This window comes from Cynocephalus volans, chromosome 5 (genome assembly GCF_027409185.1).
Source record: "Cynocephalus volans isolate mCynVol1 chromosome 5, mCynVol1.pri, whole genome shotgun sequence".
Lineage (NCBI taxonomy): Eukaryota > Metazoa > Chordata > Mammalia > Dermoptera > Cynocephalidae > Cynocephalus > Cynocephalus volans.
The window spans coordinates 130,878,168-130,895,456 of NC_084464.1; the positions used below are offsets into that span (position 1 = coordinate 130,878,168).

The window sequence follows — 17,289 nt, forward strand, 5'->3', positions numbered from 1 at the left end:
ATACACCCTGAGACAATAAAACTTCTTAAAGAAAACATAGGGGAAACACTTCAGGAAATAGGACTGGGCACAGACTTCATGAATACGACCCCAAAAGCACGGGCAACCAAAGGAAAAATAAACAAATGGGATTATATCAAACTAAAAAGCTTCTGCACAGCAAAAGAAACAATTAAAAGAGTTAAAAGACAACCAACAGAGTGGGAGAAAATATTTGCAAAATATACATCTGACAAAGGATTAATATCCAGAATATATAAGGAACTCAAACAACTTTACAAGAAGAAAACAAGCAACCCAATTAAAAAATGGGCAAAAGAGCTAAGTAGGCATTTCTCTAAGGAAGATATCCAAATGGCCAGCAGACATATGAAAAAATGCTCAACATCACTCAGCATCCGGGAAATGCAAATCAAAACCACATTGAGATACCATCTAACCCCAGTTAGGATGGCTAAAATCCAAAAGACTATGAACGATAAATGTTGGCGAGGCTGCGGAGAAAAAGGAACTCTCATACATTGTTGGTGGGACTGCAAAATGGTGCAGCCTCTATGGAAAATGGTATGGAGGTTCCTTAAACAATTGCAGATAGATCTACCATACGACCCAGCCATCCCACTGTTGGGAATATACCCAGAGGAATGGAAATCATCAAGTCGAAGGTATACCTGTTCCCCAATGTTTATCGCAGCACTCTTTACAATAGCCAAGAGTTGGAACCAGCCCAAATGCCCATCATCAGATGAGTGGATACGGAAAATGTGGTACATCTACACAATGGAATACTACTCAGCTATAAAAACGAATGAAATACTGCCATTTGCAACAACATGGATGGACCTCGAGAGAATTATATTAAGTGAAACAAGTCAGGCACAGAAAGAGAAATACCACATGTTCTCACTTATTGGTGGGAGCTAAAAATTAATATATAAATTCACACACACACATACACACATACACACACAAACCGGGGGGGGGGGGGAAGAAGATATAACAACCACAATTATTTGAAGTTGATACAACAAACAAACAGAAAGGACATGGTTGGGGGGGAGGGGGGGAGGGAGAAGGGAGGGAGGTTTTGGTGATGGGGAGCATTAATCAGCTACAATGTATATTGACAAAATAAAATTAAAAAATAAAAAATAAAAAATAAAAAATTTAAAAATAAAATAAAATAAAATAAAATAAAAAAAAAAAGAAAACTAAAATTAAAAAAATTCATCCACAATGTCATCACAGCAATAAAATAACCTGTTTTCATAAAAAAAAAAAAAAAAAAAAAAAAAAAAAAGAAAGTAAGTTTGTAGCATGCTGTCTGAATTCTGGGGAAAGTTCCACCTCTTTCCTTAGTTGCTCTAATTATTTCTGATGTAGAACTTCCTTTGATGTCCCCTGTTGGAGGTCTATTAGCAGTCCTTTGCATTTGTCATAATTCAAGGTAAAACAGGGTCAGTGACATCTGCAGTGTCCCCTTCATTCCTTTGCATGAATCTGCTTAAATAAGATTTTGTTGGCTTTTTTTTCTTTTTTATGTTTTGTTCATAATTTGTACATTCAAGTTGCACTTGTTATATCTGGTTTGAATGCAATAAAATTTTAATTGCAGAAACCTTTTTACACATGTATGATTTTTAAGAAAGCTTGTCAACTAGGAGAGTGAAATAAGAACAGGAACAACATCAAGCACATGGCATTAGGTGGCTATATAATGAATCTGTAGGATTCAGAATTATGTGTCACCCTATGTCCCAAGAGGATGTGGCAAGCAACAAAAACATTCAAAAATTATATTATGTCAAGTAGGATTCATCCCCATTAGGAATATATTGTTTTAAAGCATATATTGTAACTAAAGAGACTTTTAAATCTACTCATTATACACAGCATGTTGTTATAGTTAGAGGCAAGGTATTAAGCATCCTTAGGGTGGCACAGGATTTGGTGCCAAGAAGGAGAAAACTGTTTCACCATTCCATGCCTGGAATATAGTGTAAGTTTGTCAGAGGAAATAGGGAGTAATGATGGCAGGGACATGATGAAATGGGAGAAGCAGGCTTGGAGAAGACAAGAGGGAAGAATGGGAAATGATGCACTTTGATAGGACCTTCCCATCTAAAGGCATTTTTAAAAAATTAAAATTACTGTGCAAGCTAAATGAAACTGTCTGCAGGTTGATATTTTTCCCCAGACCCACTGTGCAACGTGTAGACACAGTGGACCCAGCCCCTAGAGAAAATAGGGTATGTTATTCAAGCAATATTTACCAAGTGGCAGGACCATGCTGAGCACTGGACCTAGATAGATACGTCATTAAAAAACACAACAAAACGGATGTGAATCTGCCCTCCAGGTCAGTTCATGTCTTTGTCATGTTTGGAGCCAAACTTCATTGCAATTTCCCCACAGCTCCACCCCATCACCCTAAGAGAGGCTGTCACTCAACTACAACCGTAGAGATTGTGCACCTTAGGAGTACGGAAAGGAGCCCTAAAGGACTTGGTAAATTCATTTCAGAGAAGGGGACTAAGATAGATGGTGGATCTAAGAAAAAGGAGGGGTAGAGGTAATTTGGGGAAATAAAGGAAAGTTTGTAAGGAACTAAATGTACATTCTAATGACAGGGAAGAAATGGAGACTATAACATAGTGATGAATTTATGCAAATTGTTATTTACTCTGCCTGTCCATTCTGGTGTATGTAGTTAGCGAATAGTCATTGTAGAAGTGGACAGCCAATCTTTTCATTTCTTTTTATCCTACTGACTTCAGCATTTTAATGAAAGTCCTTAAAGAGAGAAAGGTATCTAGCAGGCTCTTGTTTATTTCAATGGTAGAATAAATATTTTGCAGTATTTCCAAAGATATGTATTGTAAAGATATTTCTTCAGTAATTTATATAAACCTCTTTCTTCTTAAACTTTTTAAAATTTCATTTGATGAAGTAACCCAAGAAATGCTTATCCTGTTGTGATGGAGGTATTAATACACCTAAATTTCTTTTTTGTCCCCAAAATGACCTGTTCGTCTTTCAAAATGAGTAAATAACGTGGCTATTTTGATAACATCAATGGACACATTAAAACCATAGTTTTAAAGTTTTTCCTTGTGAATTAGTTGGAAAAGAGTGAGATTGCACTGAGCCCTTTCAACCCAAAAAGTACTTGTGCAGCCATTGTTAGGAACAGAACAGACAGAATGAGAACATGGGCCTTGGGGGAGAAGCCAGTTGGACATGTAGGATGAGTCTCTGTGTCTCAAGGGAGGGGAGCAAGAGAAGAACATAGGCCACAGATCTCACAACCTGTGCCAGCAAGATCAGCCAGCAACGAGGAGACCTCAGGAATGCAGCAGCCCGCATTCTCAACAAGTGATTGAAAAAAACCAAAGCACCTGCAGCCAGGCAGGTCCCTCGGGAGAAAGAGGAACTGGGTAGTATGTGCCTCTTCTTGAAATGTTCAAGTTAGAAATATTTCCAAGCAATGTTCAGAGCAAAGAGGCAACCCAAAGGCCACAAATGTGCAGCCCCTGGACATTAAATCTTTCAAAAGATTACGTGATTTTGCACTGCATTACGTGCAAAAGCTCATACCCTAATCTGAAGGCTTTGAGTAAATCGGAAGTATAGGGTCTTTTAAAAACTAAGGCACCCTTGAAAGTACAGCTTTGATCTTGGGATTTCTAAGAACTCAAATCAAAATAAGTAAAGAGCTCTTTAATTAAGTAGTATTTTATTACAGAATTCCCCAAAGAACTTAAGCATCTAAGTGTAAAGATAGAAGGCATTGAAATTCATTAGCATTTTTGATACAAGATGATTTCTAATACTTATCTCTACTACAACCCTAAATCAAAACAATTTTTTATAAAGTTTCAGCTGTCCCAGTGCTAAATCCTGATGCAATACTTGGCATGCTATTAAGAGACCGGGTGTTGAAATTCTAATTCCTTTTCCTTTTCTTTCAAAGAAGGAAAACAGGGACTGTGCATATCAAAAATCAGCATCTCTAGGAAGTTGAGAGTTTGGGACAATCTTCTTGGACACTCGATCCCAAATACATGAAAGGCGGCTACTAGAGCAGCCAAGGCTGTAACACAGTCGTCCACCTTTGTGAGCCTCTCTTTTTCTAAATATAAAGAAAATTCGCAGACATCAATGTTGAAAGGGTTTTTAACTTGTAACACTGGCGTGAACACTTGCACCTGAAAAAAAGAATGGAGTCATACTCCATGATCTAAAGTAGCTAAATAATAACACACACCTGAACTTAACCATAATACTACAATACAAGAGCTTGTGGCAGTTTAGTGTGTTTGTAAATATGACAAAACATACTTCAAAATAGACCACCATCGTGCTTTTCAATAAATTATCATATGAAGATGTAAAATGTCAAATCAATGGCCATTAACAAACTGCATACCTTCTCATTCATAACGACAAAAAGGCTGGGATCGTCCCCAAAAACATCAGGGAGGAGTAAACATGTGGCTGTCATCTTCATATCTGTCAAAGCAAACATGTTTACAAAAATAAGCTTTTAGCAATTATTTTAAGCACAGCTAGTATTAAACTATCTGGATTTTTTTGTTGTTATATTCTACAGAGAATAAACTAACCTTAGATCAGTATTTCACAATCTTGTTTAACCAACATCCCCTTCTAATAAAACATTCAAAATCCCATTTCTGCCTTCCAGATCACTGCCAGAAGACAAGAGTTCTGTACTCTCCTGATCAGCCAGGATCATTTTATCATGCTTTCCCTTGTGATTTGTATTATAAAATTAACAGGCTACTAGTTCCCCTAATATAATTTTATAATATTGCGTGTACTTTTTAAATCTATATCTCTATTCTAACCCCATTTGAGAAATCTTTTCTTTCTCATTAGATGTTTCACTGAATTTTACTTATATTACCAAAATAGAGCTTTTCTAAATATCCTGAATTATACAAATAAACTGAGACCAGATCACTCCACCCTCCAGGCTTACTAACATTTCAACATGTCTTCATCTGTATACTGTTTCATTTTTTCTTGCAATGCAATATTGATTGGATTGCCCACCACTGAAAAAGAAGTCAGTATATTTTCTGAATAGGATTCCAAAATATATCTTGTTTTCTTATAAATGTCTGTTCTTGTAAGAAGTTGGAATTCTCTGAACATCTGATAAAAGAAAACAGTAGATACATCAGATCACAAGAAAAGCTAATATAGAATGTAAGGAAGTAAATAATTCTTTAGAATTATATTAAGCTTTCAATGTTAGTTTAAAATGCATATTAGATAGTTTAGAAGCTTTTGTAGAGAAGTAAAGACGTAGATGGGGGAGAAGACAAGATAAATAGTGGATGTGGCAAAATTCTGAACCCACAGAATTAAAACTTTGGATGCGGACTCAACTACACGAAGATTCCCAAATACAGGGGCGTTTCAAAAAGTTCATGGACTCACTTATAATATGTGGGAGCTAATAAAAATAAATATACAAACAAGCAGGGGCAGGGAGGATGACACAACAAGCACAACAATTCCTTGAACTTGTTAAGACAAGTGAACAGATATGAAGTTGATGGGGAGGGGGAAAGGAAGGGGGAAAAGGAGGGATTTGTAAAGGGACATGAAAATCAACTACATTGTATATCAATAAAATAAAAGTAAAAAATGGTTAAACTTGTAAAATTTATGTATATTTCAGTATAATTAAAAAAGATTTAAAATTTTTTCTAAAAAATAAATAAATAAAATTTGTTAACTGACAGGAAAAAAAAAGTTTGTGGAAAAATAAAAGATAATACCAGTCTTCACGTGAACTTTTTGAAGTACCCTCATATATTGTATGCATGTGTTGGCTGTTCGGGTTACCCAGCTAAGACTCTAGGATCTTAGATTTCTTAGGAAAACAACAGTTATGTTTTGGCAGTGTCAAACAAGATGCAAAAGAAGAAAATGATTAGATTTTAGGAAACAAGCCTTGAAAAATACCTAACTATAGTATCCTAGAGGAAGAGGGGAGTGCTTTAGAGACTCTCTAAGAACAGACAGAGGTAAACAGTAAAAAACAGCCTTAAGTGCAAGAGATTTGACTACAGGATCTATCTTCAAGTTCACAAAGCAAAACCAGTTTACTTTTATGGAAGCCCCTTTACTCAAAAACCACCTTTTCTACCACTGCCTGAATTCTACCCCTTAGAGATTTCCACCACCACTGCCCCCTCCCCCCACTTTTTTTGACAGAGTGGCATTATCAGATTACTACTAGAATGAGTTAATTTAATTATTGGTTTCCCTGAAACTGTAGAGAACAGTTACATACTACCCACTGGGCCTCATTCTTCCTTGAGTAATACTGATTAGATCATAAGTTACCCAAAGATTTGGTACAAAAGTTATGTTGTCAGAAAGCTGGAATGCACCTTCTCATAAAGACGTGATGGCTGTGTTATCTGTCGACCACTAATCTGCATTAATACCCTTCAAAAATGGCTCTCTCAGCAGGGAGACATGAAGTGCAGATGCTGAATATGAAAACTCATCTTCCTGGGCCCATAGCCTGGGAATTTTTTTTTTTTAACTTTTTATTTTGAAATAATTTCAAGTTTACATTAAAGTTTCAGAAACAGTAAACAGAGCTAAAAAACCAACTTTCGCCAGTTTCTGATTCACTTGGAAGTAAACTGTAGACATAATGTCCCATTGCCCCTTAATTCTTCATTGTGTATTTCCTAAGTACAAGGACACTCAAAATCAGGAAAATCTAATCCATAGTCCCCAAATTTGCCAGTTGTTCCAATCCTGTGCTTTATAGGTACAGAATTTAATCCAGGGTCACATGTGAGATCGAGATGCCATGTATCTTTAGTCTCCATCCTGGAATGGTTTCTTAGTGTCCTTGACATTTTTGAAAGGTAGACGTCAATTACGTTGTAGAACCTCCCTCAATCTAGTTTTGTAGGATGTTTCTTCATGACTTATGCATGTTTGTTTTGTTTTTTGGGGTTTTTTTTTTTTTTTTTTTTTTTTTGCAAAATGCTGGCACTTTCCACTGCATCAGAAGCACAAATCAGTAATTGATCCTAATATTGGTGATATTAACTTTTCTCACTTGTTTAAGATGGAATCTGCCAGGTTTCTCTGCCGTAAGTTTAATTAATATATGTTGTAAGTATTTTATGGGGAGATACCTTGAGTTTATGTAAATATGTTGTTGCTCATGTGACATTCATTCACCAGATTTAGCATCCATTGATGATTCTTGCCTGAATCAAGTATTACCATGATGGTTGCCAAACAGCAATTTTTTTTAGTTCCATTCTTTCCAGATTTATTAGTCGGCTTTCTACTTCAGGATAGAGTTTTCTCTTCTTCCACATTTATTTATTCATTTATTTATATCACTACAGACTAATAAATTCCCATTTTACTCAAATGGTTACAAATCTGATCCTTTCATTATTTATATTAATCTCAAATTATCCTGATTTGGCCAGTGGGAGCCACTTCAAGCTGACTCATGTGCCCTCCTGACCTATCTTATTAGTCTGTGAGCACTTTTTAAATTTCTGACATTACAAAATATTTCAGGCTCATCTTGACTTTTTTTTTTTTTTTTTTTTTTGCTACAGCCCTATAGTCAGCCATTTCTCCAAGAGCCCTGGAGAATGGCATTTAGAAACTAAGATTTCAGTCCTAGGTGTGCTCCTTGCTACAGAGATGTTACTGCTGTGGGCTTTCTCATAGAACAAAGCTAGGAAATATATATATGAATATTCATAAGCCCACACATACATGCATCAACCTATAAACATCTATAACTTTGTATATCTCTATGTAAACATTAAAAACCATGAGTTCACATTGATACTTTCAATTTCAACCCAATACCTCATGATTTGATTCTGTTGATCTATCTTCAAGTTCACAGACCCTTTCTTTGGATTTTCCAATATGCTGTTAAGTCTATCCAGTGACATTTTCATTTCAGATAAATGTTTTTTCAGTTCTGAATTTCAATTTGATTCTTTTTTAAAAAATACTCCATTTGTCTGCTGAGATTCATGGTGATACGTGAAATTCATGGTCTTACCATGTTCCCCACAATCCTGAAGCAGCTGGCTTAATAGAACAAAGGAATGGCCTTTTGAAGACTCAGTCACTGCACCAGCCAGGTGGTAATACCTTACAGGGTTGTATAAGCTCTGAATCAGCATCCAGTATGTGGTGCTGTTTCCTCCATAGCCAGGATTCACGGGTCCAGGGATCAAGTGGTGGAAGCCAGAGTGACACCACTCACTGTTACCCCTAGGGATGCACTAGTAGGGAGACTAGATTAAGTTGTGTTCCCAAGAGTGTTAAATTTTTTTCTGGCAGGCAATTAAATTGCTGGTCAATCCACTGGTCCTGACAGACTTGATTTTATCATTAGTTTAGGCAGCTCTGTTTTGGTTTTTGTCCTTAGTCTTACGGGATGGTGCTGGCTCTGGCTTAGGGCATGGTTCTCACTCATGAGGCATGGACTTTCTGGAGTCTCAGATGGATGACCAAGCTGCTCAGCAAGGTCTCTCTCTACTCTGGGCCAGAGTTCTTATTATCAACCCTGTGTGACATACCAGCTCTCAGTCCTGTGGCAGCCTCTCTCTTTAAGGCATTATGGAGATTCATGTCATGCAGCCAAGCTCTCTGCCGAGGACCTCAGGGAATCCCTATGTAGACTTAAGCCCACCTGCCCTTTCCTCCAGTACCCTGTCCTGCAAATACCATCTGCTTCATCATTCGCAAACTCCAGTCTCTGTTCACTTCAATGAGACTACCATATTCTGCTTGGCTTCCACCTTTCTAGAGAGTAACCCTGGAGCAGAAAGCTGAGGCTCATCTGATGTGTTTTCTTTTACCAAGGATCATAGTCCTGCCAATGTCTATTATCTAATGCCTGAAAGCAGTTGCCTCACATATATATATATATATATATATATATTCCCCCCCCCAGCTTTATCCACGTTAATGGTGGGAAGATTAGTCAAGTTCCAGTTATTCCATTATGGCCCAAAACAAAACTCAACTTTTTATTTTCGTTTTTTTTTTTTTGAGACTTTATTAGGTGGTGATTGTTAGGTACTTCACTTAAGTTTTAAAAGATGATTGTTGGCATACTTTCTCAGGAAGATGAACTCAAGAAGTGTTAACGGGTAGGACCACTTCCCACACCAGGTGCTTCTCTTCCAACACACCTGTATCCACAAGCTGCCTAAACTCCAAGTGTTTTCACCATGGCAATAGTAATAAGTGCTGGGGGTGGTTCGGGGTAGGGGCAAATGTCCTGCTGTAGGGATTGTTAACTGGGTAAGTGTTAGTGAGGTCAAACATGCTTTCACTTTAGGAAGCACAACAAGAGTTTTATAAATTGTAAATCTTAGCTGCTCAGGGCTGACTTAGGGAGATACTTCATGGAGAACCCCAAGATGTTTTATCTTTTTGTTTAAAACAAGAAGTACAAAACTAAAACAATAAGTATATAACTCTATTCAGTAAGTAAAATCATCAACAAAAAAACATACTCCAATCCATATTTTGGATATAAAGGGTGAAATACCTGATAGAACCGGGAGGGGGCGAGATACAGATGCCACAGTGAGAGACAAAGGCTCGGAGATGACAGCCTTTGGTCTGAAATCTCTGTTCTTCACTCAGGCCATGATGGACCTCAGATTTACCGTCATCCTCAGTTCTTTGAAATGCCACTTGACCATAGGTCATTTGTTTTAATCACTAAACCTAAGGCTGCGACATCAGTGACCACAGCAGCTTTACCCACCATCCACTAATTCATTTAGCATTCAAAAAATCAATACTGCATTTCTGTGCCACACATTTCTATGGGACTTTGGGAGCTACTGATATTTAAAACATGCTCCTTACATTTAAAGAGTTTACAGATTATCCACGTGACAAGTTTTTGCTTTAAAACTATATTTTGTAGGTATGTCAATCTGGCATTAACTTTTTTCTTTTTTAAATTTATTTTTATTTATTTATTTTTTTAACTTCTCAATATATGTTGTAGTTGATTTTTGTGTCCCTTTACCTGTTCCTCTTTTCCCCCTACAACTCTCCCCGCCACCACATTATAGCTGTTCACTTGTCTTAACAAGTTCAAGGAATTGTGGCATTAACTTTTTTAATAGCCACAGGCTACTGGCTATTACTATTCCTAGCAACCAAAAGATTAATAGAAACAAGGACAAACCAAGGTAAGGCTGCTAAAAGGATTAGATAAATTAACCCATGTAAAGTACTGAGAACATGCTTGTCACATAGTAAGCACTCATGTTTACTACGGACATTATTATTAAAATACTACACGCAAATTCTCACTTCACTTTTTTTGGAAGAAGAAAAATTTGTAAGGTGTTCCATTTTCAGTTTGGTTGATTGCATCCACAGAATTCTTCCATGAAATATGTTCTTGGCTAAAAACTTTGATGCATCTTTCATTATATACCACATCTAAAATTACACTAAAATTGTGATAAGACATTTAACTGGCCACCTTAAGTAAACTAAATGGAAGTGTATTGATTTACCAATTACACTTCATATATTTTAAGATGACTTTATGAAATTATTTGAGATCATAAAGGAAATAGAGTTTGAATAACGTTGCACACTAGCAGCTCCTTCATAAACTATCTTGTCTAAAAGCATGCAAAGGGAAAATATTCCACACTGTCAAAATACACCTCAGTAGTGGTTCCCCACCCTCCTCAATATGTGCAATGTCACGGAACTCTTTAATTCTGAAGGCAACCAGTGCCTGTTATCCAAATATGCTTCCTGAAATTCTTACCAAATGGTCCTAGTTGTAGGCCCTTGGGCCTCACACCCTACTGAGATTGTCACCCACTGTCTTCCTACCTTGTGCCTTTACCACTCAAGAGGAAAGAGCAAAAAATCAATTTGGACACAATAATCAGAGAGTATTACAAGTGAACAAAGATACCTGATAAGGGCACATCAAGAAAGGAAACATTTTAAGAATGTCCTTCAGAGGTGTTCTGCTGCCAATCATCTTTCTTCTTATTTCCAAAGTCTGGCTCATCCTCCTGTCAATTTCATTCCAGTCCTTTTCTGTTTTCACATATTCTTGCTGGAGCCAGTTAATATGGTCATCTACCTCAGAATATAAACAAACAGCTTCTTCCTGCAAAATATTTTCAAAATAGCGATGAATTCCAGGTTTCAAGTGGCATTTTACTACTTCATGAAAACTTGAATTACAGACTGTTATTACACACTCTCAATAATACACTCCTAAGGTGAGCTTTGCCCTGTGTAATTATACCTGGCCTTGAACATGGTTAACAAATAGTCTTTAATGAAAACAAATTATATAGTTAATTACTTACCATGGAATTATAATCTGTTCTCTTGACAGATCTAAAAAAGTTACTTTAATTCCTACATTATCCTTTTATATAGAAACCTAGACTATCCAGAAGGTTCACACTTTCCAGGAATGTTGTTTATTTCTATGCATTTAAATTTTAGAAGACAAAATGTTAAGAAGAGATAAAAAAAACTTTTAAATTAAGGTTTTGTTTTCTTTTTAAATGCCTTTTTATAGCTGCAGTACCATGCCATCTAATCCAAATATAAAATAACGGTGGGTATTTTGTGATGCCAAATCATCAAACTGTCAATTTTATTCACTATACATTTGGGTACATTGGGTGGGGAGGGGGTGGCTATGAAATACCTCACATACCATTGTTGAAAATCTAAGACAATCAACTCTGAAGAAACAAGAAAAAAATATCTTTCTAGAAAAATTGAGGACACTTGGCTAAATTGCACTTGAATGAAAGTTGACCAACTGTCTAGATGACCAGACTGTGAACAGATGTTACTTTTAAAAGATGAAAATGATAAGCCTAAAATGCTCTTACATCAAGGCTTTTACAAGCACATTAGGAAAGCTTCACGTAGACCCATTTTCTGTGAACACAGGATGACTAGCAAGACATAGATCAAGTGAACAAACTCCTAAGAAAAGTATAATTTATCGAAACAGATTAGAAAGAAATTCTTATAATCTTACATAAGTTTAAGAGATAAAAGTCTTTCCACAAATAAAATATCAAGACCTGAGGGTTGTATAGACAAATGCTACCTAACTTTCAAAACAGAAAGTGTCCCAAATTTATGCAAATTTTTACAGGGAATTTTTTTTAAAAAGAAAAAGGAATACTCTCCAACCCATTCTGCGAAGCCTCTATGACACTGATCCCCTAACCTGGAAGAACAGCATAAGAGAGGAAGAGTGCAGGTCACTCTCCCTCATTGCAACGTTGCAAATATTAGAAACAAGGAAAAACTAATGGGTTTACCCCAGAAATGCAATTGTGGTTTGACATTAGTAAGGGAACTATAGTACACTAAAGGGAAATATGATTGATTTACCCATCACAGTTCACATTCTATCATACTGAAATCTCAATTTGGGGGCCACTGTTATGGAAAGATTTGGGGCAGAAAAGAAGTAGGTATTGAGAAATGTGGTGTACTATACTAACAGTTTTATGATTTACTTGGATCATCTAAATATGTGTAAATATTGTATACTGCATTAACCAATTAAAGATGAAAAAACATGATTATTTCAAATAATGCAGAAAAAGCATTTTACAAAATTCAACATCCCTCTATGACAAAAGAAAAAAAAAAAACTTTTGTCAAAATAAGAATACAAATTTTGAAAACCTATAAAGTTATTTACCAAAAACCTAGAGTTAACAAAATTTTTAACAGTGAAATTTTTTAAAAAAATTCTTTTATAAATCCGAATCAAGACAAAGATGCCATACTACACTCTTATTTAGCCTTGTACTGGAGATCCTAGCCAGAGTAGTATGATAAGAAAGAGAAAATAAAGTTAAATATTGGAAAGAAATAAACAAAGTTGTCATGATTCATAGATGATATGATTGTTTAAGAGAAAATGCAAAATGATGCAGACAGAATTTATTATAATTGAGAGAATTTTTCAGAGCAACTAAACACAAAATATACAAAATTATACTAACAAACAGAAAATTAATTTTTTTTACAATTGCAAAAATCCTATCAGGTAATTAGGAATAAAACTAACAAAAGATGTGTAAGATGTTCATGGAAAAAATTATAAAATTATTGGAAAATATTAATAAGACTTAAATAAATGGATAGGTCAACCATGTTCACAGTTAGAAAGGTTCAATATCATGAAAAAGTCACATTTTTCTCCAAATGGAGCTATAGATTCAACAATACTTTTATCAAAATCCAAAATCTGTCAGAAACCAAAAATGTTTTTTATTCAGAAGTTAACTGATTATAAAATGTATATGAAAAATTAAAAAGATCAAGAATAATTAAGGCACTCCTAAGCAATAATAATATGGGGGTGATGGGAAAGTATGGAGCCATTTTACAGCTATGTAAGTATGGAAAGTTGATATTTATACAAGGATAGATAACTTTACTAGTAGAACACAGCAGAGTTTCTAAACACAGAGCCATGGAAACAACAGATAGAAATCACAAATACGTGAACAAGAGAAGGATTATTTTATAAAAGGTGCTGAAATTGTTTCCTATTTTTTCATAAGGGAAAAAAATTCCACATGGTTTAGAAACTTAAATGTTAGAGGCAAAATTTTAAAAAATTAAAAAAAAAATTTTAGAATATTTCTTATCACTTCAAGGTAGGAAAGGATTATCTAAATGCACTAATCATAAGAGAAAAGATGGATAAATCTAACTACATTGAAATTACAAATATGTCTTTGTCAGAAGTTACCTGAAAAGAAAAAGGCAAGGCACAAACTGGGAGAAGATGTTTACAATAGATATAATTGGTAATGGAGAAGCATACAAAATATACAAAGATTCTTACAAATAAATAAGAAAATGGCAACTTCATAGAAAAATAGGCAAAAGTCATGAACAGTCATTTTACAGAGGAGGAAACATAAATATTTCATAAAAGTGAAAAGATGATCAACCTCATAAATAATTACAATGAACATTAAATCCAAACAAGATACCATTTTATTCCCAGTAGATTAGGGTGGGGAGAAATACGATAATAGCAAGTGCTGCTCAGGGAGCTTAACTGACTACAGTCATCTAGGAAAACAATTTGGCACTGACTTATAGAGCTGAATATTTGCATACCCCACAAGTCAGCAATTCCACTCCTAAGTGTAAATCCTTGAAAAAACCTTGTACATATGCACCAAGACATGTATGAGAATGATCACAGCAGCATGGTTCATAACAGCCAAAACTGGAAATAAAGCAAATGTCTGTTAACAGGACAATAGCCCAATAAACTGTGGTTCTCTGTCACAACAGATTATTAAGCCAACGAGAAAGTGAATAAACTGTACAACTGAATTTAACAGTCTGGATGAATCCCAGAGACATTACATTGAGTGAAAAAAAGATAAGTCATCAAAGATGACCTATAGTTTTCATATCATTTTCAACCTCGAAAACAATTAAAAATAAAGTGTATTCTTGGAAATCTATGCATAGATGACAAAATCATTTATTTAAATAACAGGGGAATGATAAGAATAAAATTCATAGTAGTGGTAATTTCTAGAGGCCAGTGATGTTGAAAATGTGGGCAATGGGAAAGAGGAGGAAAACACAGGCACACACAATGGTACAGGCACTGGTCCCATTCTAAAGCTGAATGGGGGGCTCCCAGTTTCACTTTGTCTCATAAATTACATATATGCTATATATGTATATATATGCATGTATATACTTTCACTGTCTCGAATGTATAGAATGACAATTTTCTTAACTTTAAAAAAAGTGAATATTTTTAAAGTAAAGGAAAAAGTGATTTAACTATGTCAACAGCTTTTCCACTGCCGAAATAATAGTGGAAGTTCTATAATTGCTGACATCGACAATTAGGGGCTGCTATACATATGATGTACTGCTTCCCCCCAAACCCCCACCCAATCGTGAAAGTAAAGTTTCTAGGGGGCTTCTACCTGATCAGACTGATGGCACTAACACAATATTGTTAGGTTGTATTCTAGACTGAGGTGACCTTCATTACTGGAAAGCTGCATCAGAATTTAAAGTTCTCACCCTTTTAATGATTTATATTGTGTGAGATTTATATATTGTTAGATATACTTATATTGTTAGAGCTTGGAAGGAACTTAGACATTGTCTGGTCCATGCCTCTCACTTTACTGATGAGCAGATTAGAACCCTCAAAGGGGAAGTGACTTTCCCGAGCACAAAGATGGCCAGGTGTGAGGGATTCCTGTTAGTGGAGCCCCCACTTCTCTAAGGAAGTGGATGCCTTGTTCTGACCGTCTGATTTCATTGGCAGTGCACATTGAAATGAAGGAACTAGTGGATGAGAAATTTGTGAATCCTACAGCATAGCAGCTGCTGCAGAGTCAGCTGCTCAGTGTCTGTCTCAGTAGGCAAAGACAGTGCATGGACTTGCTGAAGAAGGAATTAAAGGAAGAAGGCATGAAGCAGGGAAGAGGTCACTCCTGGCCAAGGAACGCCAATGAAGGACACACTGAAGAGTAGTGTCAGAGCCACCTGTGAACATTGTGACTTCAAAAGAATCATCATAAATTAACCAGAACATTAACTTGAGTTGGATCCAACCAAACTGGATTAAGAATTTACACTACGCCTCCTTTACCACAGCAGTTCTGGCAACATAGAGTGGTTTCTCTACTCCAACACCAGCGAGACCTATAGCTCCTAGAGAGTTGGGAGGAATAGGAGAGCTCAGCTCTAGCCAACTTTTAGTCTAAGCTGACAGCTGGAACAGAAATAAGGAGGAGATTTCCAAGTTAGATGTTAACAGAAGATTAAGACTGCTTTTGAAGTAGTAAGACACACATGGTTAAAAATGTAGTTATAATTTTTTTCCCTCCTAGACATGAATAAATGCTCACTATGACTTTTATTAAGCATAATTTTGTTCTACATCCTAAAATCTAAGTACATTTGCAAAGAAAGTATCTTGCTATGAAAATTTAATAATTCTTATAAAAATCTACTTTAAATCTACTTTAACCTATAATTAAAGGTTCTGGCACAAAAGACTCCATATAGCTAAAGTAAACTTGAACACAAAGAACAAAGTTGGAGGCATAATACTCCCTGACTTCAAAATATACTATACAAAGTTTTAGTGGCCAAAACAGCATGGTACTGGCATAAAAACAAAATAGAGAGCCCCCAAATAAAAATACACATTTACAGCTAACTGATTTTCAGCAAAGGTGCCAAAAATACACAATGAGGAATGAACTGCCTCTTCAACAAATGGTGCTGGGAAGATTGAAACTAGACCCCTATTTCTCACCATATGCAAAAATCAACCCAAACGGGTCAAAAACCTAAGACCCAAAGCTATGAAACTACTAGAAGAAAACATAAGAGAAGTTGCTGCACGATATGGGAGTGGGCAGTGCTTTTTTGAGTGAGACTACAACGGCACAGGCAACTAAAGCAAAAATACGCAAAAGCTTCTGCAGAGCAAATGACACCATGAACAAACTGAACAGACAACCTACAGAATGGGAGAAAGTGTTTGCAAACTACATGTCAGACAAGCGGCTAATATCCAAAATATGTAAGGAACTCAAACAACTCAACAGCAAAAAACCAAATAATCTAATTTAAAAATGGGTAAAGGACCTGAACAGACATTTCTCAAAAGAAGACATACAAATGGCCAACAGGCACATGAAATAATGCTCAAAATCACTAATTATCAAGGAAATGCAAATTAAAATCATAATGTGATATCATCTCACTCCAGTTAGAATGGCTATTATCACCAAGACAGAAAGTAACAAATGTTGGCTAGGATGGGAGAAAAAAGAACTCTCCTACATTGCTGGTGGGAGTGTAAATTGATACAGCTAGTGGGGAAAACAGTATGGAGGTTCCTCGGAGAACTAGAAATGGATCTACCCTAAGACCCAGCTATCTCACTACTGGATATATACACAAAGGAAATGAAATCAATGTATCAAAAAGACACCTGCACTCCCATGTTCACCACAGCACTGTTCACAACAGCCAAGAGATGAAATCAACCTAGATGTCCACCAACAGATGAATGGTTAAAAAACTGTGGTATATACACCATGGAATACTACTCGGCTATTTAAAAAATGACATCCTATAATTTGTAGCAACATGGTTGGAACTGGAAACCATCATGTTTAAGTGAAATAA

The 17,289-nt window shown here is 35.9% G+C and overlaps 1 protein-coding gene across 1 annotated transcript in view; it reads right to left on the bottom strand.

The window, feature by feature from the left end:
• Positions 1-3,923: 3,923 nt before the first annotated feature.
• Positions 3,924-17,289, bottom strand: part of SAMD3 (sterile alpha motif domain containing 3) — a 56,847-nt gene continuing 43,481 nt past the window's right edge. The window contains exons 7-10 of the mRNA XM_063098063.1: positions 11,009-11,209; positions 5,007-5,178; positions 4,430-4,512; positions 3,924-4,208 (exon numbers count right to left, since the gene is read on the bottom strand). Of these exons, the coding sequence (XP_062954133.1) occupies positions 3,924-4,208; positions 4,430-4,512; positions 5,007-5,178; positions 11,009-11,209 (741 nt within the window). The remainder of the gene's footprint in view (positions 4,209-4,429; positions 4,513-5,006; positions 5,179-11,008; positions 11,210-17,289) is intronic.